Source organism: Aquila chrysaetos, chromosome 12, assembly GCF_900496995.4.
Source record: "Aquila chrysaetos chrysaetos chromosome 12, bAquChr1.4, whole genome shotgun sequence".
In the NCBI taxonomy this organism is placed as follows: domain Eukaryota; kingdom Metazoa; phylum Chordata; class Aves; order Accipitriformes; family Accipitridae; genus Aquila; species Aquila chrysaetos.
In genome coordinates, this window is record NC_044015.1 from 22,471,925 (window position 1) to 22,497,873 (window position 25,949).

General features: G+C 38.0%; 1 protein-coding gene across 1 annotated transcript in view; it reads left to right on the forward strand.

Moving 5' to 3' along the window:
- Positions 1-25,949, forward strand: part of DPYD (dihydropyrimidine dehydrogenase) — a 372,599-nt gene that overhangs the window by 253,577 nt on the left and 93,073 nt on the right. Inside the window, exons 15-18 of the mRNA XM_030033578.1 lie at positions 793-861; positions 3,362-3,445; positions 21,747-21,867; positions 22,743-22,862. Coding sequence (XP_029889438.1) covers positions 793-861; positions 3,362-3,445; positions 21,747-21,867; positions 22,743-22,862 — 394 coding nt within the window. The remainder of the gene's footprint in view (positions 1-792; positions 862-3,361; positions 3,446-21,746; positions 21,868-22,742; positions 22,863-25,949) is intronic.

A 25,949-nucleotide genomic window follows, 5' to 3' on the forward strand; every position in this document is an offset into this window, starting at 1 on the left:
TTGGAAGCAGCAGCAGCTACAGGCAGAATCTGGACCTGAAGGGTGCTCAGTGCAGTGAGGAGGAAAGGCAATACACAGAAACAGCTCTTGGGGAACTGGGGCCACAGCCAGCAAATAGGAAATAAAATGTGTATTGTGGGAAAAGAAAAGCTGGGATTTCCCTGTGCCACTCTCCCTGTCCTCCTAGATTTTTCCCATATCCTACGAGTCTCCTCACAGTTGCCTCTACACAAAACAGTCCCAGCTGCCTGTCACTGTCCTTAACTTGCATAGTATGAGATTCCAGGGGGCTGGTTTTGGTGTAGCCTGGCTTCCTGAAGTCGGCTGGAATATTGTGTTCGTACGCTGCTTTGTTAAACTCTTGCACTTATGTCTTACCTACCTCTAAAGGGCCCCAAGTAACTTCTGGCATTGTATAAATAGTAAATAACTTAATTCCCCTACCTTAGAAACAAATACCTTTGACAGTTTTCCTGGTGGGCTCTGTGTCTGTGACAGCCTTTGTTCTCACTTTATCGCATGGCAAAGAGAATGCGAAGTTCTCTATGTGTTTGACTACACCTGCTGGTTTTCCTTAATGACTTAAAAAACAGGGATAAAATAGATGACTTTGTATACTACTTCTCATCCCCAGTGAAATATACAGCTATATTTCACTATACATGCTAGTAGTATATAGCTGGTAGTTCCCATATGCAGGTAGTGGTAGTTAATGTCTGGAGTCCCAGTAAAGGACTATATTACAAAATCTGTTAACATGGCTTAAAATGATTACATATATATTCTTTTCAGATTCTGATTGCCAGTATCATGTGCAGCTATAGCAGGGAGGACTGGACTGAACTTTCAAAAATGGCTGAGGTAATGGTTTCCTAAATGTATTTCTGCATCTTTTTTTATTCTCCTTAAAAACAAGAGCTGCAATAAGGAATTTCTTGAAAGAAATACATTCAAAGTGAAAAGTGAGAATTTAAAGCATGTCCATTATAATTTGTTTATTCTGTGTTTTCATTAAAATGATAGAAATGTAAATTTAAAGGAAATCTGTTCCATAAAAATAGTCCCTTGGATTTTTAAGCAGTACCTGGAAAGCCTTTAGTCTTTGAATCTAGATACTTTTTATTTGCATTTTAAGCAAACTGTATATTATGACGGATGCCCTGATAAAATTTAATTCTACCTTTGAGAGCCTAACTTGATCTTACCTTGCCTACAGGCACACTAGTTTGACAGCACCAGAAGAAATTTTGAATATAAAACTCTTGAATATTTAAAGTATAAAAGGCTCATTTAATGCTATTCTAGTTTTAATACAGACTTTCAAAAATGATAGCAGAGAAAGCCAGCATATATAATAGCAGTCAGCAGGCTTCCTATAATATAAATCCAATCTCACACAAATGCAAACAGACTATACGCCTGAAATTTTGATTCAATTTGAAGGAAAAAAACTATTTAAAAACATGTACCTGTGTCCACAGAGAATAGTATAGGAAATACTTGATTAAGACTGCAGTAATTTCACTCAGAAAGGTGTCTATATCTGTGTGTAATACAAAGTTGTTATTTTTAAATAAAACTGGTTTTCTCCATGTAAAGTATCTAGAGGAAATAAAAAGCATAGTTTCAGATCAATAAAGGAAGGTTTTAACAAATCTAAGCAAAGAAAAAAAAATTAGCTTGTCGTTATTGCTATCATTAGCTCACATCTAAATGTTTTATAAGTATTATAAATTTTTTTATATATGTTTTTGTGTATGTGTAGATATGGGTGTGGATATTTTGAATTTGTGTTTTCATACGGCTGAATGTGTGTGTTTGGACATTGTTGTTTCTTTATTCACGGTGTCCTAAGCCCTCCTATGATGTGAGAAGACACTTCTCCATTTTCTTTGGGCATTTCAAACCTATGAGGGAAAAAATCACTTAGGGGACTTAGGGAAGTGAATTAAACATTATCAGTAATTAGCTTGGTGATCTTCAACACTACTCCATTTTATACCTGTATTTGCCTAATTGACCATGAAATCTTTTGTGGAATCCATGCTTAACGGGAGCAGTACCACTTTTAAACTGACTAAGATGAATGGCTTTATTGTGCCATTTGCTCCTCTTTTTTTAACCCAGTGGTACTGCTATCTAGCTTTAAGACAGATATTTCCAATGTGTTTGTATTTATGTTACCCCTTTAGAAAGAAGTAGTTATTTAAATGCACTCAGTAACGTGTAACCTGTGCGATATAACTTTCTTCCACAAAGAAGTTGTTAGTCTCCACTCTGTGGAGAGCAGCACGCTTGTTTGGGGCGCTCTGGAAAAGAGCAGTGCTATTTAATCGCATGCGTAGGATCCTACCTAGAAGGTAATAGATGTGGCTTTCCAAAGAGCAGAAGCCCCAGAAGGTACCGCGGTGCCTCTCGGCAGGAGGACGACCTATTCATACAAAAGGTCAGCTTGTCACGGAGGTCGACAGCACCAGCAACAGCGCAGCATGGCTGGGCTTGCAGAGCTGCTCAGGACGTGGAGGATTCCTGAAAGTGATGGAAGGCTTCTCCCCTGCTCGCGCGCTTGGGCAGCTGCTGAACCATGGCCACGCAGCAGGCAAAATTACTGCCGTTCAATAAGCAAAAACAAAACGCAAATGCAAAACAAAATACTCGTTACAGCCACGTGGAAGGCAACAGAAGAGATCGTCGTCTCGGGCCGGAGCAGTTCGGCAGGGAGGAGGAGGAGCATGGTTGTGTGCTGCCCTTCTACGCCTTGGCTCGTTTGCCTTTTTAATTGTAACTAATAGAGGGTGCTGAAGAGGAATTAGCATGACTAATATGTTTGTATGGACTTCTTTTAATACTCTCTTGTTTGACTTCAGAAATAAAAATATTTAATGACAAAAGCTATGGCACAGTCCAAGCGCCTGCAGAAAATTTAGAGGCTAAATTCGTTAAAGCAGAAAGGAGAAATTTACTACTGAGTCACAGTTCTTCAGAGCACAGAAGCACCTGTGTAACACTGACTACTGAACCTCGCTCTCAGTGCTGCCCTAAGGCCCTGTAATTACATTTCATTTTTTAACATTTTTCAGAACCAGCTCCTTATTGTGCCTGTCTCTTTTTAATTTATTTTTTACTTTAATTTCCTTTGTAGTTTTGGGAAACCACATCAGTTTTTGAAATGTTTTCTCTGTAATGATCAACACCTTTCTTTTTCAGGCTGTCATAACCATAGCTTTCTCCCTTTAAAAAAACAAAATGAAAAAAAGAAATGTCTAAAGAAATCTATTTAACATGAACAGTAAATGCTACAGGAAAGAGTACCTTACTTGAAGTTAATTTTGCTTTTTTTTTCCTTTTGCATGTTTCATAGGTTGCTGGTGCAGATGCGCTGGAGTTAAATTTATCGTGTCCTCATGGTATGGGGGAGAGAGGTATGGGCCTGGCCTGTGGGCAGGTATGACTGTAACCGCAATCTCTTTCATGTCTCTTCAGCAATCCTGTACTACCTCATTGATAGTTACACCTCAGGGAGAAGACACAAGCAGCAGATTACTAGCTTGAGATTTTTAGGTTGAATGTGTTTAAATATTTAGTGCTGAAAGCAAAAAAAAAAGGAAGACAGAAGCTGAGAATATACAAAATGCTTAGTTTTGCTGAGAACAAAAATGCATTATGTATTTGACGAGGAACAAGATGAAAACAAATAATTTCCAAAAAGCGCTTGGACAGAATTTGTTGGTTTCCATTTCAGTGCCCTGTAGATATCTTTTAGATCACAACCCGGTAACTACTGCATATATCAATATGATTTTGAAGGACATGAGAGATACACACATTTCATTTCACAGTTTTTAGCATATGAACCTAAGTGTATTTTAGAATCAGGGAATAGGGCATACATTCTGGTAGTGCCACCTACAGTTAATGTCTTCTCTTAGAAGAGCCTGTGTTCTGTAACCTATAGATTTGATGGTTTATACAGTTTAGGTTGGAATTATCCATGCCTGATGTCTCTGTCATGTAGAAATCTGATACAGAGTTTATCAATACGTCCCGTGCCTTCAGTTACGAGAATGTGTGTTGTTTTGCCCATGAAAAGAAAACAAACATGCACAAAAGCCAGTTCTCATACTAATATCCTTTTGACGTTTTCAGATTTTTGCATGTTTTGGTCATGGTTTGAAATTTGTTTTGGCTCTGAAACACGCCCAGATGTGATGAACTTGGAAGTCTCTGAAAACTCTTGGTTCACAGCCTACCGGGAGAGATTTTCTAGCGTTTGACCATCAAAGTTTCAGAAGTCTGAAGCCTGTTTGATTTCTCATCTTACTACATTTTGGGGAGAGGAGAAAAAGATGAGGAAGGAGATGCAGAGTGGGAATCATGATTATGTGCCCTAAAATTGACACACACTATTCAGTTGATCCCCTTTGAGGGGGCTAGTAGACATCTTAATTCATCCTCACTTCCTCACTTAAACACAAAACTTCTATGAACTGAGGTGTGGTTGGATAACTAAACCATTAACTTTCTAAAACTTTTAGTAGGGAGGCAATAGGGGCTGTAATCATTTCAGTGCAACTGTGGACACACTTCAGGTGTAGCTTTATCACAGCAATACTGTCAGGCACAGCGCACGGGACATTTTATTATTTTCTGTGAACAAAATTATGTCAATCTGCTCCATGCTACAGATTATTATTTTAAATGAAAGCAATCTGGATGCTTTTTGTGGGCTGTGGTCATTTACCAAAGTTATCATTAAAAATGGGGCAGAATTATAAAAATCCTTCAGGACCACACTAGCAAAATGGTAATAGTTATTATTAATTATTGCCTTGAATTGCATTCAACAACAAAGAGCTATAGTAGCTGTTTTTATAAGCTTGTGAAGCAATTTCCACCCTTCACTCTGCAGAGCGTAACTCAGTAGTTTGGGTTGTCCCCACCTGAGATGGCAGCATGCTGTAGAAGGATGTGGTTTGGTCAGGGAGAGCCCTGAAGGTTTCACACAGAAGCTGAAAACAGGCTCCTTTCAAGTACTCTTTTTTTTCCCTTTTTTTTTTTGGCATATGTTATTTCCAGCTATCGCTGGTTGGAATAATATATGCATGTGAAGTTGCTTAGATGTGTAGTCAGTAGGGAGCTGTCTGGCTACATGAGTTTTTACATATCTTTCAGCTATTGTAAAATCAGAGAACCAAATGCAAAATCTTAGCACTCAGGGCTATCGTGTGGATTTGTGACTCTCCTTGGAGGAGATCAGATCCATAAAACAAGAAGATGATTACATTATATATACATGTATGTTTGTATAATAATAAAATTTCTCTCTTCCCCATACAATATGGATATTCTTTTGAATGTTTAATGTATACTACTCTTGCTTATTAAATATATTCTTGTGTTTTCTTAACTGTATCACCAAAATGAGAGCTCAGAAAAGAATCTACTTCTTTAGACAAATAAATGAATAAAACAGCCATCTTTAGAGAGCCAGATCCTGAGGTTCTTCCTCAGAGTTGGCTAAAACTAAATTGTGGTGGCTTTAAATGTAGTTTATCGAAGCAAATGGTGTGGATAAACTGGATAAAATAATGATATGTGCGATGAGATTTATCAGTAGCTCCCTGAGGAGCTTCCATGTGTGGTGGCCCATCATAAGACAGGAAAGTGCTAGGAAGTATTTTGGCTCTACTCCTAATTTTTTTTTTTTTTCCCCAGAGCTGAAGTCAAATAGGTCATACGTAGATGGTGTGGGGAGGAGAGGGCTCAGATATGCTCTGGAAAAAAACCACCACTCGATACCTCGAAGTCAAGGCATGAGGCTTTGAGAGACAGAGCAGCTTTCCTGGTTGTACAGTGAAGCAGGTTTTCTTAAATCTTTTTGATAACATAATCCATGTCTTCATAGGAAAATTTTTTAAGGATTAGGTCCCTTTTCATGCCTAAGCTCGTTAAATCCTCAGGAAACTACAGAAATTGCTGAGATGAAAAATAATGGCAGAAAAACATGTATGTGTATTTTTTACTATTTATAATGTCTAAAATGTTCTGCCTTTTTTTTGTTGTTTTCTTTAAAAAAAAAGAGGGAAAGGAAAGGTTAATTGCACTGTCTACTTTCTCTCCTCATTTCAATTCCTATGGTGTGCCTAAGAGTAAGTGTAGAAATCTGGGAACATCAGATTTGTTTTTTCTCTATCCTATTTTGTTATCTAGTCTCAAACACTTTCACTGTTTTATACCCACTGTAAATTTTAAAAATGCCAGGTATATCCAAATTATATATGTAAAGAATTGGTACAAAGCACGGCTGTTTGTTTTATACGGAGTTACAGTTCTCAGCTTTTACTTGATTTTAATTCCAAGTCATTAGTGCAGACACTCTGGCGCCCGAACAGCATAGCTAGCCAGAGGGTAATATTAAGAGGCATCTGTATTGCTGCCAATAAGTTACTTAAAGCTGGTTCTGTATAAAATGTCAATTATATTTACAAATGCTGATGAATGATAATAAAGTTAAGGTTTGTGTTCTTTCATAACAAACTGCAACTGTATAAAAGTTGGATATCATTAAAAATCGTAATAGAATTTCCATCATTAGGTTTAACAGCACTAATGCACAGATTTTCTTTGAATCAGATAACGTAAGTGTACAAAACATTTAATAGTAAACATAAAGACAATGTGGTGAACAGCAGATTATTAAAAAATGATGCTGTTGCTTTCCCACTATAGTTCATAACTGTAGTGATTACAGCATAAAATTATGAAAATAATAAATCAAACATCTAAGATGGTAGCACTCACATTTCAATGTCTAACTTCTGGTGTTGCATTTGTGGTGCACTTTTTGTCTCTTCACTGGAAACCATGCAGAGATGGTTTGGGTTTTTGTTTTTTTTTTACTTATCCTTCTAAAAAGTGGCATTAAATATTCAGAACCATTACCATGATGTGAAATCAACAGATTTAAGCGTTTGGCTTTTTGGGTTTGGTCCACAATTCAACAAGTCTCTCCAGCTGCTCTGGTAAGAATGAGTAAATAATCTGGGTTTTCCTGCTAAGTTTTGTGTCATTCTTTGTTGTTCAGATGAAAACCCAGGTCTAGTAAGTGTAATGTGCATATACCTAGAATCATTAGAATAAGACCGACTAGGATGAGTGATATCCAAAGTCTTCAAAAATATCAGCGAGTCTCCTTGGTCTAATGGTGAGTGAAAAACAATGGAGGGAAGAAAAGAGCAGCCTACAGCTGCTTGAAAGATTGTAACAAAGATGCTGGGAGAGTAGCTACAAAGAGGAAAAGATAATTCTCTGTAGTGTCAGATGATACAGCAAGGGGCAACGGCCACAAATTGCAGGCTGAACATTTCAGGTTGGTCATCAGGAAAAAAATTCACCAAGAAGGTGATGCAGTACAGGAACATGCTGTCTAGTAGGGCTGTGTACTCTCCATCTCGGGAGTTTTCAGGGCTCAGGCAGGCAAAGCCATGGGCAACCTCAACTGGTGTTTGTGCTGGTCCTGCTCAGAGCAGGAGCTTGGACTAGCTGTCCTCCAGAAATCCATTCAGACAAACATTTCTGTGATTCTGTGGACTCAATTCCTGTCCAAAAGTAGTGCGGTCTTTGTACCAGGGATAGGAAATGAGTAGTGGATAAAAGGAAGCAGAAGGACTCACCTGCTCACTTGGGGTGAGATGATCAGTGTGATAGGGAGATCTCAAGTCAAAAGCAACACATAAGTTAAATTTCCAAAGCACAGAGGATGCTTCTATACTTTTTAAAAAAACAGAACTCATATTCAAAGATCTCAGCCTAAGTGCAAGAACAGAGATTCTTTATGCTGTAAGCAAATATTTTAAAAGTTAATAACATCCTGGCTTATAAATATTTCTCATTAATTAGTCATACCTTTTAACCTCCAAAATATAAAAAATCTTTGCCTATCTCAGCATTTAAGCTATAGGTTTGGGGGATTGTTTGCTTTTTTTTAGTTTATATTGAAGGAGGCATGTATACGTCTCTTGTGAACACTGAAATCCAGATCCTGGTGGTTTAACTATTCAGATCATGTGTAAAATGAACTTGCTTTGTGGTTCTTTTCTTACCTTTATTTTCGTTTTACTTAAACTGTACTTGCTACAGCCTTTGCTGCTGGCTGTGTTCATGTTTATTGCCTGCAATTAGGAGGCAAGTTTCATAAAAGCCCACATTGCCTTATTCAGAAGAAGACAAATCTGTCAAAACCAAAAAGCAAAAAAACCCCAAAGCCCTGGTTACTCTGCAAAGATGAGAACTGGCTGTATGGCACAATTAGATTTGCTCTGCTGTACCTTGGAAATAGGAAAGATGAGACTGCTTTTTAATTGAAGTGCACAGCATAGCATGCTAATTTGCTGTTGCTCTGCCAGCAAGGAGCTTGAAATATTTTAAATAAATGATGCCCCAAACAGAATTTGATTATATCTGTGTTCATGTGGCATTCTACTATCAGCCTACAATAATATGCTGGTTAAGTGTAATTCATTGAGTCCTGCAGGCAGTATTAGTTCTCTCTCTTCTCTTTTGTATCAGTTACTGCAACAAATTAATGCAAAATACAGCAGGGTGGTGTTACACTGTGCTATAGCAGCAGTGGGAACATTGCCACCCAAAGTGCAGTATAAACCAGTATAATCAAAGTGAGGTTTGTGTTGGTGTTTACGGTGGAGTTTCAGGATTTATATGTCGTCTTGTTCTCTCGCATTGGCCACTTTCATCCATTTTGGCTGTGATCTTAAGAAGATAACTCCTAGCTGATCTCGCTGTCTTTGTGTCTGTCAGTGCCCTCTGTTGCTTTGGGGCATGTTTCAACCAAATGACCTGTTTCAGTCATGTTTCTCAGAGCTGAAACTGTTTCAGAGGTACTGAATTTCTGTAAGTTTCATAAAACTAGGCAGCTGGGTAGGGGAGAGAAATTGTCTGCTGCCCAAGCTGATGGATATGAACAGGAGCCTTAATAGTCCAGCTGAGGGAAAAGCTCAGGCAGATACAGGAAATTCAATGACAAGATGCAGACTCCTCAGAAACACGGATTCCTTGGTTCAGGTGGTGATGGTGTTACTCTGCGCGTGCAGAGAAGTGCTGCATTGGGCGTTGTTTTGCTGGGAGGGTGTTTGGGATGTGCGGGGAGAAGGGATGCTGCTGATTGCCTCCTCCAACTCCTGCAAACGTAGATCTAAGCACACGTTTTCATGGGCCAGATGTGTTTTGTGGGCTTGCCTTCTTGGCTCCCACACTGATCGTGGCCACACGTCATCCTTTATGGTAGTTCAGTTTTGTTGTTTTAACCTCACTGGTTGATTTTTTCACCTTCCCCAGTGTCATATGTGTGTCTTCCCTTTCTCTTTCTACTCTCTCCTTCTTTAAAAGCCTCTTCATAAAGTAAACTCTTTGCTGAGTTGATTTCAAAGTAACAACTGACTCATGAGCTGTTTCACTGGAAATCGGAACAGGAAAAGCTTGCTGACTATGTGGTCACTCCTGGGTTGGTGGCATCACTCACCTTCCTCCAGTACCTGAGGATTCAATTCCTTTTCTGTTGCCCTCACAGGATTCAGGTGTGATTAGATGTCATTATTTAAATGGATTTCTTCCATGTCTTTAGTTCTGTATGTCCTTTATGTGCTCATGTATTCTATTTTTTGTAACATGTAAAAGGACACAATACTTAATAATGAGGTACGACAGTTAATTGTATTTTGTCTTAAGAATTCTGTTTTTCATACACTCAAGAAGAAATGAATTAAGATGCAAAGTTTAATAAAGTCGTCATCAGAACACTATTCTGTAATTTTATATTGCGGTTTGACAACATTTAATCCACTGTTATTGCTTTGAAGGATTTTTAATTGAATTACTCAAAAGACAAAACGGAAAATAAAAAGGGATTGTAAGTAGGACTATAATGTTAACAACACTACTGACTTGCTGAAACTTTTTAATGACATGGTATGGCTGTTAATAAGGTTTTAAATACTGTTCATGTGTGGTGACTTTTTATTTATATATGGAGACCATCCTCTACAGAATGGATTTTCTTATGACATGAAAGTTGGGGATAAGGATAACCTTATTTTCAATCTCACTATGATGGAAGCATTTCAGCTAGAATACACATTATAGATGATAGATGTCACAAAGAAGGTCAGTTCGGCCAAAATATCAGTGACCTGCCACTGTTTAAAAAGGAAACAAAAAGATTTGGGCTAGTTTAATGACACTTCAGTAGCCTAACTATGATGGAGTATGTAGTGAGTGCTTCCCAGAAAGGAAGAAAACTATGATTTTTTTTTTTAAACCAAATGGCAACCTGTACTTACTCTTGCAATTGCATTTTAATTCACTGAGAAGCTTTCAGAAAAGGGAAATGTAGAAAACTCAGGCAAGCATATTTCTGTGGTCTACATGGTTAAATATTTTGGTTAAATGTCCAGATCCTGTGGACTGCTTTGCCTTTGGATATATGGTTGCAGCATAAGATATTGCAGTTGTTCATACCGATGATGTCTGATAAACAGGATTTATTGGAAAAGATATGATCAGGAACAAGTATCTATGTGCAGGTAAAAAAATATTTTAAGATTGTTCATCTTGGTGCATAATAAAAGTTAACTATGCAGTGCACATTAATAGTTTTTTCTTTCTATGGTTTCAGTTTTATGCCACTGTTTGCTAAAGTTAATTAGCAGTGTGTTAACTAGTGTCTTCACTGCCTACATGAGAATTTTCAGGACTAGGCTCATACTTTTTTTAATTTTGCCTCACCTCCTAGTAAAGTTAGTCAATGTGCTGGGAGGCTTGCTCTTTACAGTAGGCCAAACCTGAATATAGGCCTATATGATGATCATTTTAAAAATGTGGGAAATCCTTCTCAGAGCATACGTTTTAAATTCCTTAGTTTGGTGGTCTCAAAGGTTTATGGTTTCCTCAATTATTTGATATTTTCTGCCTCTTTATTATAGGAAGGGACTGAGAACTTGCCTACCTGACCACAGGAAAAAGCTAAATGTAGCTGCAGCACTCGTGTTCAAGTTCTATGCTTCCCTTTAAAATATTTCATGTATGACGTAAGCCTAATCAAACCTTTATGCCTTCTAGCAAGTAACCTCTGCATGAACTAAAGAGCTGAAATATTGTTTAATCATGCTGCATGCCACTTCTTTACAGTGATATGAGAAACATTATTTTGGTTGGCTAGGAACAACCAAGATAAAATATTTTGTTCTGGCAGGGGTAAAAAGGCATTCTTATTAGTCAACAGTTTACATATACCAATGCTGTTGATAAATAAATCTTCCCAGTTAGTATCTCCAAGAAGTTGATAAATGTAAATGTGCGGTTTCACATTTTTCACTTGAAATGTCTAGGCCCAACTGGTATTGGAACAAATTGTTTGCTAATCTGACTCCTTTAACGTTGCATTAAAATGAATAGCTGTAAAGTGATTGCTACAGTTTTAACTGACCTATCTCAATGAAACATAAGGAGAGCTTTTCCTATTATATAACTATAACAATTTTTAAAAAGCCTTATAGTTAATTTTAAAAGTAGAAAGTTTTCTAACAGTGATGTTTCTTCTGGTTGCTTAGATTAATATTTTAAATTAAAAAATAAAAAACACAAAAAAACCCCCACAAATTTGGAATAAGGAAAAATGTTGTGGTTTGACCACCTAAGCAGAGAGAGGACTCAGTTTTCAAAATAAATTCAGTTGTTTTTCTTTTAGTGCTAGGGAGAAAACGAAAAGCTATTACGTGATCTGAGAAAGGAGTAGTTTCAAAGCTGACTAAAGACAGCCACAAACTTTTCGAGTCTCAGTTGTGCTTGATCTTGACATCCCTCTTATCGTTGCTCTAACTCCCAACTTAAATCTATGTTTTGTACTTTTGTCTACTGGTCAGTCAAAAATTTCCAGCTCATTTTTGACCTTGTCTTCACATTGGTTATCTTTTCAGTCATTAGGTGCTACATTATCAAAGAAGGGGTGTAGGAGTGCCGTGCTGCTAATAAGGTATCCAAAGTGGACCTCCCACACAGCACTTTGATGTGTGTATTCTTGAGTTTGGATACTGACCTATTAATATTGGCAGCTATTAGATGAGATATGTTAAAAAGCTTTGGAGTGGGGTTGGGAGGGGGGGTGTCTTTTTTTTAAAACATACTGTTAAACATTGTTCATTTGTGCAGCTCCAGTAATGTACTACAATAAGAAAACGCTGTAACAATTTATTGTTCCCATTTTTTCATTTAGAATAGAGAGAATTGATCAAAGGCTATTTGTCTTATGCTTTTAACATCTTTCAAAGGTTCTAATTGTAGAGCTGGAGAAGGGACAAATAGTGATTGCAATACCAAATGAGAGTAAGAAAGAAGAGGGAGATGGGGATCTGCTAAAATTGAAATTTATGGAAATTCTGATTCTGTCAAAACCTTTTATGAGTCTTTTAAGGTTAGTTGGTTAAAGACGGTTAAATTTAAAGTTCTGTTTTTTTATGTGCACCAATTTTTTTTTTTTTTTTTTTTTTTTTGAGTTTTTCAAAGTAGCTTAGCTCTGAGAAGTAGGAACCACAGTAGTGTCATAGTCTTATGTTGGCTTTTCTCCATACCTGCTGTTATCTCTCTCACTATAGACAGGGTCTCTCTCAGAGCTTTGACTTCTCAGCTGAGACATGACCAAAGCCTGGACCTAATCCAGAGTGACTTGATTTTGTCCAGTGACACATTGGTATCACTGGAAAAAAAGGAGAATCTCAGTTACGCTCCCCCAAGTGGAACTTGCAGTGACTGATCTGAAAAGCAGCTGGTCAAATCATGACAACGTACTTGCAGCTTTACTTCAAAGTAATAAAGTCCTAGCATCTAAGAATGGAGCTAGATGGCAGGGGTTTTTTAGTTCTTATAATTTACTGCAGAAAAATAAAAAAAAAAAAGTTGAATCAAGTCTCTAGGCTCTTGCTTAGATTTTTACTTTGGCAAAAAACATCTATAAATTGGGAATCATTACTCCCTATAAATATATTAAAAATTAAATTAAAATAAAAAATGTAAACATAGTCTTTACATGGTCTTCAAGTGGTAATGTTTTTGCCTGTGTGAAGAGACTATAACAAAAAGAAAGAATGTAGTCTGTAAAAGCTAATGGGAATTTTCCAAGCTATACCCCTACATCTTAATTGACAGTGTTTTGTAAGCAAAAAAGTGCTTGTTTCACTAGTAGTACATGCTTAGTTATATAAGCCATATGATATCTCTCCAGTTTAAATATATTACAGTTTTTGTTCAAATTATAAAGAGAACACTTACTACGTAGAAATAACACAAATATCTTAATTTACTGAGTAGACTTCTTTTAAAAGATTTTTTAAAATAAAAGAGCATTTTAGACTATGTAAGAGAGTAGAAAATAAGTATATCCTTGAATTATACCAGTGAACAATAGTCACAGTACATATTGTTGCTATGGTAGTGTAGCTAAATGGTAACTATGTGGACCTTGCTTAATTCTCATATGAATCTCTGATCTGTTAGAAATTCTTCAAAAAAAAAAAAAAACCTTCAACCTCTCTTCATATTGAAAAGACCTCTTGTTTCAAAGTGCAAGTTAATTAATAAAAGCTGAAGGCCTAAACTGGAATGAAACATTTGATCCTCCCAGAACAAGATATGAAATTATCCATTTATGGACGTTTTTGAATTTTTATCCTGAATAGGATTTTCCTGTACCATTTTATTGAAGATGTCTAATGAGATTTGGGGGAAATTTTTTTTTTTGCTAAACTAATGGAAAAGGCTTCCACTACCTTTGGTACACTTTGGATCTCACGCCAAAAGGCAATACGGTATTGACTGAAAGAGTCTTGAATTCGCATGCTGTCGTTATCTCTAAAAGTTTATTTTGTGACATTGGTTTCACATCACATCATATCATAGGTTCTAGCCAGAAGGATATAAGCTCTCATCCAGCAGCTACATTTTTGTGGGGTTGACCAGGCTGACCCAAAGCCTCTAAAGTAATTTAGGCATTTTTTGAAATTTTTCCTAATATATATAGATAGCTTCACATACAACTGCGAAAACTGTTATTCCTGCCTTAGGTTAAACTGCCTCATGTCTTTCTTTTTGACAGCTGCGGTCAATAGATGTTGACCAAAAGCTGTCAAATTTCCTGAGAAATGAGGAAGCATTTTTTATTCCAGATGAGAAGTAGAGAGTTATTTGTCTTCTACCCTGGGAAATCCTTCCCTTAATTTGACAGGCTTTAAACAAATTGTTAGCTTTAATTAAGTTTGAAATGGGACAAATGCACAACCTGAACTGCCCCTTTCTAGGATGTGAGAAGACGGTAACATTAACCATGAGATTCAGATGTCTCTTTTGCTATAGTGATTGACTGCAATTCTATATTTAGGTACTGTGGAAATTTTGGTTAGGTTTAGAGATAGACAGTTTCATGAAGGCAATGTTGGACATGTCATAGGAGGAGGGAGAAAAGATAGCTGTGGAAAAGATCAATAGTAATATGAAAAAAAAAAGAGGTGAATGCTGAAGACACTAATTTGCAATGCTTTAAGCTGAAATTGCCATACTTTTACTTTTTCTTCACCTTTGAAGGAATAGCAAAAGAGTAGCTCTTCACACACGGAGAGAAATTTGGATTTTTTTTCCAATTTCCTAATGGATTTCTGGATCCATGTTTGATCTGGAAAAGAAATACGTGATAGACACATATAAAAACCATTTAAACTAACAACTTTTCAGGCTAACGAGTCCTCAGAACATCTGTGGGATCTCTGTAAAAAGATGCAGCTCCAGACCTACATGTTGAGCTGGTGGAGTGGATTGAATAGGTGAGGGATCTATAGAAATTATTATTACTCATTTTCTAAAGCTGCTCCAAATGTATCCTTCTCCTGCCTGCCCGCACTGCGGGCCGTGGCAGGTAGTGACACCGTAGTGTTCACAAGGAAAGGGTAGCATGGCCCGGAAGAAAGTCTGCCTGTTGCATGGAGGTTATCTGCAGACAGTGAAAGATTCTTTTCTCCTTTCTTGTTTTTCAGATGGTGGTGCATTTGAGTCCTTGTGGGCTCTCAGACAGCAATTTGACTGAGGATAGGTTTAACTCTTCCCTTGTAGACTATTGTTGAATGAAACAGTAAAGTGAGAATGGTACATGAATTAAATTTAAAAGCTGAATCTTGGAAATTCTTGGGTTTTCTTAGGCTACATCATTCCTGAACATAAAAGCACTCCCTCCTTTTCCCATAGATATCTATACTATTTTGGAAAATATATCTACTGTGCAGAATGAGGAAGTTAACTGTAGAAGATTTTTCATATAAAAAATTCCTCCAGTGGTAATGGATGTAAGGGGGCTACAAGTTTTTTTTTTCTGAAGAGCTAGTACAGAAAGAAAATCTGCCACCCGAAGAATGCACTGATGAGGGACTCTTGGTGCCACTTGCCTCCTAACCATATATAAGAAATCCCATGTCACCTTCATGTGTCTCAAATTAATACAAAGACAAAATAAGTCCTCTGTAACTTAGTTTCAGTATTTAAAATTGCAGACACAATGCATTATTTAGCCATGAAACTCAATGGCAAGAGATATATATAAGAATAGTTTTGTGGTCATCAAAGACTTGATGTTTATAAGGAAGATCAGACTTATGCCTGCATTAAATAGAATAAAGTATTTTACTTTCTGAAACTTTGTTGTTTAGGTCATTGTAGTCAGTGATAAATGAGATTTAAGGACTTTACGTGCAAGGTCCTAATGGATCTTGCAACATTCTCAGTGCTGTCTAGAACTTCCCGTCATCACAGTCAGGATAATGGACTTGCACAAATCATCAGCATGACCTGTAATGCTAGCTAGTAGTCTGTCCTGGTTTCAGCTGGGATAGAGTTAATTGTCTTCCTAGTAGCTGGAAGGGTGCTACATTTTTGAGCTAGGTATGAGAAGAATGTTGATAACACACTGATGTTTTCAGTTGTTGCTAAGTAATGTTTAGTCTAAAATCAAGGATATTTCAGCTTCTGATGTGCAGCCAGCGAGAAAGCTGGAGGGGCACAAGAAGTTGGCACAGGACACAGCCAGGGCAGCTGACCCAAACTGGCCAAAGGGGTATTCCATACCATGGGACGTCCCATCTAGTATAGGAACTGGGGGGAGTGGGGGCAGGGGATCGCCGCTCGGGGACTAGCTGGGTGCCGGTCGGCGGGTGACGAGCAATTGCACTGCGCATCATTTGTACATTCCAATCCTTTCATTATTACTGTTGTCATTTTATTAGTGTTATCATTATCATTACTAGTTTCTTCTTTTCTGTTCTATTAAACCGTTCTTATCTCAACCCATGAGTTTTACTTCTTTTCCCGATTTTCTCCCCCATCCCACTGGGTGGGGGGCAAGTGAGTGAGCGGCTGTGTGGTGCTTAGTTGCTGGCTGGGGTTAAACCACCACCACATAGTCCTATCTAAGAAAGCCTTCATACATATGTAAAATCAAGATTCTGTCTGAGAAGAGTTATGTTTTTATACTTTCCACAACTGCAAAAGTCCTTACCCTGGTCTTAGTGAGACAGAACTGCCACTGTTATAGTAATTAGGGATGGACTGAAGATTGCATGGTATGGTCCGTTTTCTGTAGCACTAGTTAGACAAGATCAGCTAATGTTACTGAGTGGTAACGTTCCTTCTGAAGTTCTTGGGTGAAATTCTGTAACAGGTTTATTTTTATGACATCTTTCAGACTGACATTTGTGTTCTTTATATATGCACACGTAGATATGTACATACACTCACATATGTGGTTCCCAAGGACTGTTTGCATAGTTAAGAAAAGCATGTTCACTACCCTAAAGTAGTTGTATTTCTATCTTTTGCATTATTCAAATACTCTGAAAAACTGAATAAATTCAAGTATTAAAAATATTTCTTTTGTTAATGTGGAAAGTATCCCATGGTTTAAGGTATTCTGAAGAATCAAGAGTAGTTTTCTGCCAGACAAACCTTTTCAGATCCTTATGCAAATGACTTAGTAAAAACTGGGCACCAAAACAAGGTGAGTTTGAGGAGGTGCACCTCAGTCTATCCGACTGTCCTCTCTCCATTTATTAAACAGGTATAATAGTACTTCCCTACCTCAGAGAGGTGTTCTGGATGCAATATAAAGATTGTGCAGTAACAGGATAGTGTAAAAATGAGGACCCCCGCAAGAACACTGAAAACAGGTCATAGTAAAAATTTCCGAAATTTCCAAAAATCTACAGCCAGACATTTCTGTGGTAATCTCTTCATGATTTTGTTTCTTTCCACGAAACACAAGGAGAGGTGACCTAGTCTACGCACAGCATTTTCACACTCTTTTTTAAACATGCAGGATGTATCTGCCTTGAGGGTGATAGGACGTGGGATTCATCTCATTACCAATGCCAAATGCAATCAGTAGACAACTTGCTGCTTTTATTTCTGAGGACTTATTCTTATAGTTATGGTTGTAGTTAAGCTTATCATGTGATCATTTAGAAAAAAAGGTGAATAGTTGTTTTTCCTCTAGAATATCTACCCATTGGCAATGACTAGTTAGGATTAAAAGCTCCATCTAGCCCAAGGCTATAATGAATATTCAGGAAAAATGATTCTGTACTGCTGCTTAGGGAAGTAAAAAGAAACCCCTGTAACATTCAAATCTCCTGTGCCTTTGGAATAAACAAGCAATATTTGATTAAGAACAGGAAGACAGAAGACACACTGATGTACATCTCATACCAAAAGAGACTTTATATGGTATTAAATTACCAACAGATTCCTGTAGTTAGAGTGCATGAATCAATATTATGTTTTAGCTGATAATAATTTCACCAAGCTTTTATTTAGATGATGTTTGTTTAAAAAAAAATAAAATACAGCAGATAAATGAAGTGTGCTACCAATGGATGTTACAGTCCATTGAAGCATTTGTTCGTTCTTCTGGATTGACACTCAGAGGAAAATTATGCTACACGTTCTGTAACAATCGCACTGTATCATCATTAATGAGAGAACCAACAAACCTAGTTATGTGTAATAGAAGAAAATAATTTATATCAACATGGTAGGCTTTGAACCAAAAGCGTTAAGATCTTGTACTACATTAAGCAGAATAATATTTTAGTTAGTTCATATTGTTGATTTTGCGAATGTAAATGCCCAGCTGTTTTTACAGCTAATAACATTTTACATATCAAGCCATTTAGAACATATTTAACTATGCAGGCTTCATCAACCACTTTATCAATGATAAAAGCTGCAGGCACTTTCATAAAGTTGGACTGGAGTAAAAAAAGATATTTATGTTGTATTAGCAGTGACAGGTGGGTTTTGTAACGTGATTTATGGGCCTCAACATTCATTCTTTTACAAGTTACGTGCTCGTCCTTGAATGTTTTATAAATCCAATCTCTGCTAAGAATCAGTAAATGCAATTTGTAAATTGGGGTCAATCTTTCAGAAATCCAAGTATATGGGAGGCCCTTAATCAACAAAATGAATTAGGCAAAATGAAGCCTGTATATAGCCTCTTTAAAACTAGTTTTTGGTACCAGGCTGCTCACCTTGTTAAACTTGCACCTGAGTTTAAAACTTTGCTTTCTCAGAAATCTTAAGTTTTGAACTGCATTTCAAATTGGGATAATTTCTTTAGTCAATGATTGCACTTAGAAATGAATTCTGTATTTCTAATCACTTGAATCTTTCTCAAAAGTTGTGTTCTTGTGTGACTTCCGCAAATTGTTCTCAGTCCAAAGGCAAACTTCTATGCAGAGGTTGTACACCATCCAGTGAACTTCCCCTGGGTTATATAAATGTAGTTCATTCATTTCATATGAAAATTAGCTGTCTAGTGACATGAATATCTTCTGTTTTCAACCTTCTGATGACTTATGATGCATTTTTCCAAGTCCTTAATGCAAATATAGTAGGAAATTTTGAATTTTATAAATGAACGAATAACTTTTACTTAGTGATCTAAAGAAGAAAATGTGGTATTACAGATAAAAACAGGTGGGGATATTATTCCTCTTTGAGAATTTGTTAGTTGTCTGCAGAGCATAGAAGCTCTGGTATTCTCACGCAGTGACTTCATGGCATAGAAATCCCCCTGGCAGCAGGGAAGCTCAGGCATGTAGTGCCCATGGCCACTGGACGCTTGTGATGTCCCTGCAGCGAGGCGAGAGAGGACAGGCTGAGGTGGCTTACTGATGTTGGCCACTGCACCAGAAGGAATCTGAGCAGGAGGGGGCTGGAGGCAGAGCAGAGGGAGGAGGTGGAGGGGCAGGGTGGGAGGGTGAATCAGCTGGATGCCCCAGTACAGCTCCGCTGTAGGACTCACACTGAAAAGGGAAGCAGCGAGAGCTGTCACATGTGTGTGTTTTGGGGATGGCACAAGGGTAAACAGTGATTTTTTTAAGGTATCCAGCATTATCTTTATACGATGTTTATTTTATGAGCAAATGAATTAGCTAAAAGATTACAGAGGAAAAAAATCAGTTTTAGAAATACCTGTTTTGATCCAAAATTGTCAAATTTAATGGAAATTCTGATTTTTTGTATGAAATTCAACACCTTTCTGATTCCTATCAGTGACTGTGTCACTATGCAGCAAAGCACCGTGTTAATTTTTTTTCATTTTTTCCATGTTGCCTCACAAAACTTTCCTATTTTTTCCTTGGAATATTAAGTGAAGTAATATCAAAGATTTCACCTCCTTCAGTTGAGTTTTCAAATTATTTTCCTATTAAGTTACCTGTGGTTTTATGGGTACTGAAAATGGGCAGGTTTCCAAGACTGGTAGAAGTGAACCTTTCAAAAGGGCTTTGTCTAAACATATGCTGTGGAATCAGATATTTAAACTGTTTACTAGCTTGAGAAACTGAAGACCCTTCCATAGCATTTGTTGCATTAATCGTGGTGTGGGAGAAGCAGAACTGATGGAAAATGAAGGTCTTTACTTACTTTCGGGGGAAAAAAAAAAAAAAGGTCAAATTATTATTTATTAAGAAAGACAAACTAGTTAATTTGTCTTCGGTAGGATGGAAATTGGGTTTATATGAATGAAAGAGATCTCCCAATAAGTTATTCAATGTGGATTAACATAATTGTATTTTTTTTAAGTCTTAGTGTGTGTTGGAGTAAGAATTTTTATGGCAGCACTATAAGCACGATGAAGTCAGCATAATGAGTTATGTGTTGCCAACACCCTGAACACTATTACAAGGATTTCTAAGGAGAAGAATTAACATAAAGGATATACAAGTCATGTCTTCTAGACGGTCTCTCATTTCTGCATTGGGCCTCAAGGAAATTCAAAACAGAAATGAAAGTCAAAGATGCAACTACTTTCATACTGCAGCATTCATACATATTTCATGGAAGCTGCATGGGCGGGGAGATCACCATTTTTGTTGGAATAGCACAGCTAAGTCTCAGGGTTTTATGGTTCATGTCAAGCACTGTGTGCTTTCTAGGAACACAGCCTGTGGGGTTTTTTTGTTTGTATTTAACCACCGGTATAAAAAGAAAAAACAACAAGGGGATATTTCCCATGTGTTCACTAGACTGACAGCCTTGGTGTCCACCGGATTGTTTTAAACTAAACATCATTTAGGCTCATCCCATTTTCAGTTACTACATAGCAATGCAGCTTTCTGAGTTTTTACAATATCCAAATGGGAGAAAATTATTCATATATGACAGACTTAATTATCTGAGAGTGTGATAAAGATTTAGTAAATGTAAATAATCGCTGCGGTACCAATTAGCCTACCCACAGGTTATATTTGAACTAAATCTTGTAATAGCAGCATTCAGTTTTTAACCAGATCACGCACCATGTTCTACATGCATCAGTATTGCAAATTTTAAGGTATTTGTTGAAGAGCAATATTAATAGCCAACAGAAAAAAACAACAACCCGTACCCTAAGAATTATATTGAACAATAACCATTATATGTGCCAGATGCAGAATGTCAGTTCCACTGCGCTGTTCTCAATGGAAAGAATAGTTGATTACTGTCTACATGAGATGTGTTCCATAAGGGAAGTAACTGCCTCGAAATCAGGAAAAGCCAACATCTGAAGATTTTGATTTCTGGCTTTAACAGAGACGATTTTGATCTTCCATTTACACTATGGCCGTCCCAAGTTATTCTCTGAAGTCAGAGGAGAGTTCAGAAATGCTGAATTGCATTCTGATAGCCGTACAACCTCGACTCATCCTTGTTGTTCTGATCAAGCCATGATCAGCCAATGCTTCAGGTTCATGTTATTTCATAGGATACTGGTTATTTTCAATATACCTTACATAGAGTGAATCATTAAAACTGAAAAGCAATTTTTAAAATAAATGGGTAAAGAAAGCCTCTGTCATCCAAAATGGTATTTTCCCCTCTCTGAGAAGGGAACATTTTGTGATGTCTTTGTCTTTTGGAAAAAAAAAAAAAAAAAAGGCAATTTTTCCTTTTTTCATGAACTAACCTTTCTGTAATGGATTTGCAGTTACTCGATGTGTCTGAAATAAGTTAACTAATGAGATAAGGTTCAGTCCTGATATGTAATTTCACAAAATCGCAGTATAGCCCGTTATAGCAAAGTTTTCTATTTCCTTGGTATACCTTTTGTTCATATTACTTTTAATTATGTTCTATATTTATCTGACCTATTTGAACAGGATCCAGAGCTGGTACGGAACATCTGTCGCTGGGTTAGACAAGCTGTTCAGATTCCTTTCTTTGCCAAGCTGACCCCAAATGTCACTGATATTGTGAATATTGCGATGGCTGCGCAGGAAGGTAACCGACTCCAGTGCACAAGCTGTGCACATTTACTAATTTGCTGGATGGGGTTAAGATAGGGGAGTTGCTGGAATAATAACAGAAACTAATATGAAAATAGTTTATTTGATGTATTTGGAATAAGCACAGTGATCAAAGGCTTCCTAATTTTGTCCATGTTTCTAGAATATAGCAATATATGAAGAGAACTATATTAGACTGTTAACAATAAATCACATATGTTTGTGTGGGTGTTTGTCTGCACGCTACTATTTCTATCGTATTTATACATTTACCATACCACTGTAAATTGCCCTATTCCTACGTTTAGCAGTGAGAGTGATGTGTGAAAACAGAAATACACCACTTAAAGGTATATATATATTTTATTTTTTTTTCTTTAGAACTTAGAGTACAACATGGCAGGAAATTAAGTTTGCAAGTAGATGTATTAATCCATCACTTAGAACCATGGTCATCGTTTCTCTGTTGCATTGTTCATTTTGTCTTGCTCCTCACAAGCTTGGAGGAGGTGACCCCTGTGCTGGGGCACCTCCAGGTGTTGTACAACCACTGTAGCAGGTTCTGTCCCACACAGCTGAAGGGCAGAGATCTGCCTGTCAGCTCCAGTGTTTCCAATGTGCTGTCTCTACAGCCCTTACAGCTCTTTCAACTGATGCAGCCTGCTTTGAAGCTACTGTTAAATTTATCAGCCCAGGATTGGTCTTAAGGACCCTTCTGCACATCCCCTTACAGTTTGTTGTTTTCTGTCTTCAGCTGTTTATTTGAATTTCTAGTTATTTCACAGTTTCACAGTTTTTCTGTTGTGTTTTTTCCTCTCTTCTTCTTATACACATGATTTAACAAAAAGTGACTGACCTTTTCTTTCACAGGTGGCGCAGATGGTGTTACAGCCACCAACACTGTGTCGGGACTGATGGGACTGAAAGCAGACAGCACACCTTGGCCAGCAGTTGGTGGAGCACTGAGGACCACATATGGTGGTGTGTCAGGTAGGTGTTGCCCTTTTTGATGCGTGGTACTTCCTTGGAGGCTTTCAAAACATCAGGAGGTCCTTGTAGTGGGCTAGAATATCATGTCTGCAGTAGCACCGAGTCCTTAAAGCTCACTGCTGGTCAATGTTTCTAATAGTCATGACAGATGGAACAGATTAAGTGTGAAGGCTCTTGGGTTGCCCTTTCCTTAATGGTAAAGCGCTGCATCAGAATACTGTGATAGGGTCACTGGAGAGGGAAGGAAATCTCTTCTCTCGTGACCCTCGCTTTTCCTCAAATTTTTCATTCTGTCACAATTGTCAGGCCCCACGTTAGACAGAGGCTAATGAAAGGGCATCGCAGGGGGAAATATCAACAATCCAAATGCAGTGTATGTTTCATAGCCCGAACTCCAGCCTTCCTCCCTCCTTCCCACCGAGTGCACATCTTCCAAGGCGGTTATTTCCTCCTCTTCCTGCTGTGGTAAAAATGATAGACTGTATTAGGCAAATATATGTGTATTTTGGTAGCCTATTCCGTGAGATATACAAGAATATCTTGTGTAGGCCATATTTCCAAGTCCTGATTCACAGTTTAATTTTAAAACCAGCAGCAAAACTTTTACACTCCAGTTCAGCGCCTGTGCACACTAATGTATTAATCTATTGACCCTGTGCACTCTGTTGCTGTGACAACATGAACTTGGCCCTGCAAAGACAATTCTGTGAGCTTCTTGACTTTACTGGTATGGAGATTAGTCTCCTTGGTGATAGAGGTAGCAGTAAATATACATAACAGAAGTAATAGCATCCTCCTGATTGAGTCAAACACTATTTTATTGGACCCGCCTCCTACCTCACCCCAAAAACGTGATCAGAGGAGACCAGACAGGCAAAAAATGCTTTATTTTATGTGACCGGTGTTATCCTTAGAGAACCATAAGAAATGTAGCAAAAGATAACTTTTAAACAAACTTTAATTCAGACGAGTGTATTCAGTGGAAAATTGCCTTATTGCCTTAGATAACTACATGGAATTTGGAATTTTTTAGAGAACGCTGAAAAGTAAGGAGGAGATAACAATCAGAAAAAGTCATTATGCCTATTGCATAATGATTATTTCACAGTGACAGTCCAATAAGATGTTATATTTTAATATTATGCAAAATGGGAGGAAGAGAGGAACAAGAAGAGAACAGCTACAGCCCATTTCAATTTCTCTAGCCTGCCATGTTGACAGAAAAAGAATAAAGGAGGTCACAGTGGGTGCTGTGCATTAAAAATTAATAAAAGAACTATTGCAGTAGTATTTTATATAAGTAACACCATTCACATTTTCTCATTTAAGTTGCAATTTCTGAATATTCCTTCCTACCATAAGTCTGTCTAATAAAATCTATAAAATGGCCGCATTATGAAAAGTGTGTCTCTTATGTCACAAATTTGAAACATGTATGTAGTGTAAATTACAGTGGCACCTGGATGCTCAGCTATAAGGGAGGACGTACCAGCATTTCCATGGTTTATAATTCTGTTATAAGTGGGACCTGAGGAAAAGTTCCTTCTTTATTTTATTTTTATATATATGTGTGTTTATGTGTAAGTATATAAATGTGGGTTTTTTTCCCTGAAGTTTTACATGTATCAGAGGAGATAGAGAACGTCATTTTAAGATGCACCATTACCTATGACGCAAATCTGGTTATTTAAAAAATTTGAAAACCACTGAAGTTCTGTCAATTTATTATGTTTTGAAAGAGCATATTGTTACAGACAATCGTATAAAGGTTTCTTGCTGATAATTGGCATTGCTAGGTCCCAATCCCACAACTCATGGTGCAAAAGAAAGCCACAGAGCCAATAAAGTCAATAGGCTCTGCAACACATTGCAATACTTTCTGCTCAGCGATAAGGATATAGCAGTATACACATTTATGAAAGCAGGAAAGCAAGTTTAAATCAAGAGAGCTAGCATGCTTACAAGAAGACAAAAAATGGGAGAGAGTGTCGTCTTGTTAGGGGAAGGGGCAGGGTGGCCATACTTCTGAGGTCTGTTCCTGGCCGTGCCAGGGCTGAGCCGCGTGGCCTGCAGCCAGACACTTGACCTTTCTGTGCTTTATTTCTCCTGTCTGTGAAATGGCAGTAACACCACTTACATGCCTACAGGCTTGTTTGGAAGTGCTCTGTGGTCCTGGCATGGAAGTCGCTTCCTAGAGTAAAGTATTGGTTTTCTATTTTGATGTGCTTAAACTTCTTGTTCTATTTTATTACCTGGTAGAGTCAGTAAGTTTTTGTTGTGTTTTGGAATAAGTTGTCTCTAGAGAGAATTAATTTTTGAAGTGAAAATCAGCGCTATTATAAAAGCAATAAGTCTGGTCCATTTTCCATGTGTTTTACCAAAGCACAGCTGGTTTATCATGTTCTCTAGTGCACAAACCTAGAGCAGATACAGCGTGTAGCCAAGCTGTATCTCGCTTTCTGGATTTTTTCCAGTTGCACAGATTTTAGTTCTTTTCTGGACTAGAAATGATGCTGGCTTGGCAGAGAAGTGCAGTAAGTGCAGCAGGAGCCTCTGTCCCACGGGGCGCTGCGTGACCGTGGGTGGCCCGGGACTGTGGGTGACCCCCAGCCCTGTGGAGGTTGCGGTGCAGAGTCCCCTCAGTCAGGTGGGCTGGTGAGGTCTGAGACGTACCAAGGCTCAAAGCTGGTGACCCTCAGCCTCAGCCAGCTGGTGAGGAATTGCTCGCAATGGAGCGTTTCTGGAGTGCTGGATTAAACTGGATTTTAGATCAGCCTGGGCCTGCTTATCTTTTTTCCCCTTCTCTTTACACATAATTCACAGGAAACTCTCCCGACCTCCAGTAGCATCGCCTGCTAGTATAGGGGCTGCTCCATCTAAAAGGGTGCTTTTGCTTCGGAGGGTGAAAAGCAGAAGCTGCTGCGCGTAGGGTCCACCATCAGCGGCAGGGACGCATTCCTCCCTTGACGTCAGGTAGAGAAACGCACGCTGTCCTCTGCGCTCTGCGTTTCCATTCGCTCCCCTGCGAGCTGCAGGAGCCCCGCGCCTCTGTGCAGGGCCGCAGCGGGCGAGAGGAGGCGGCCAGCA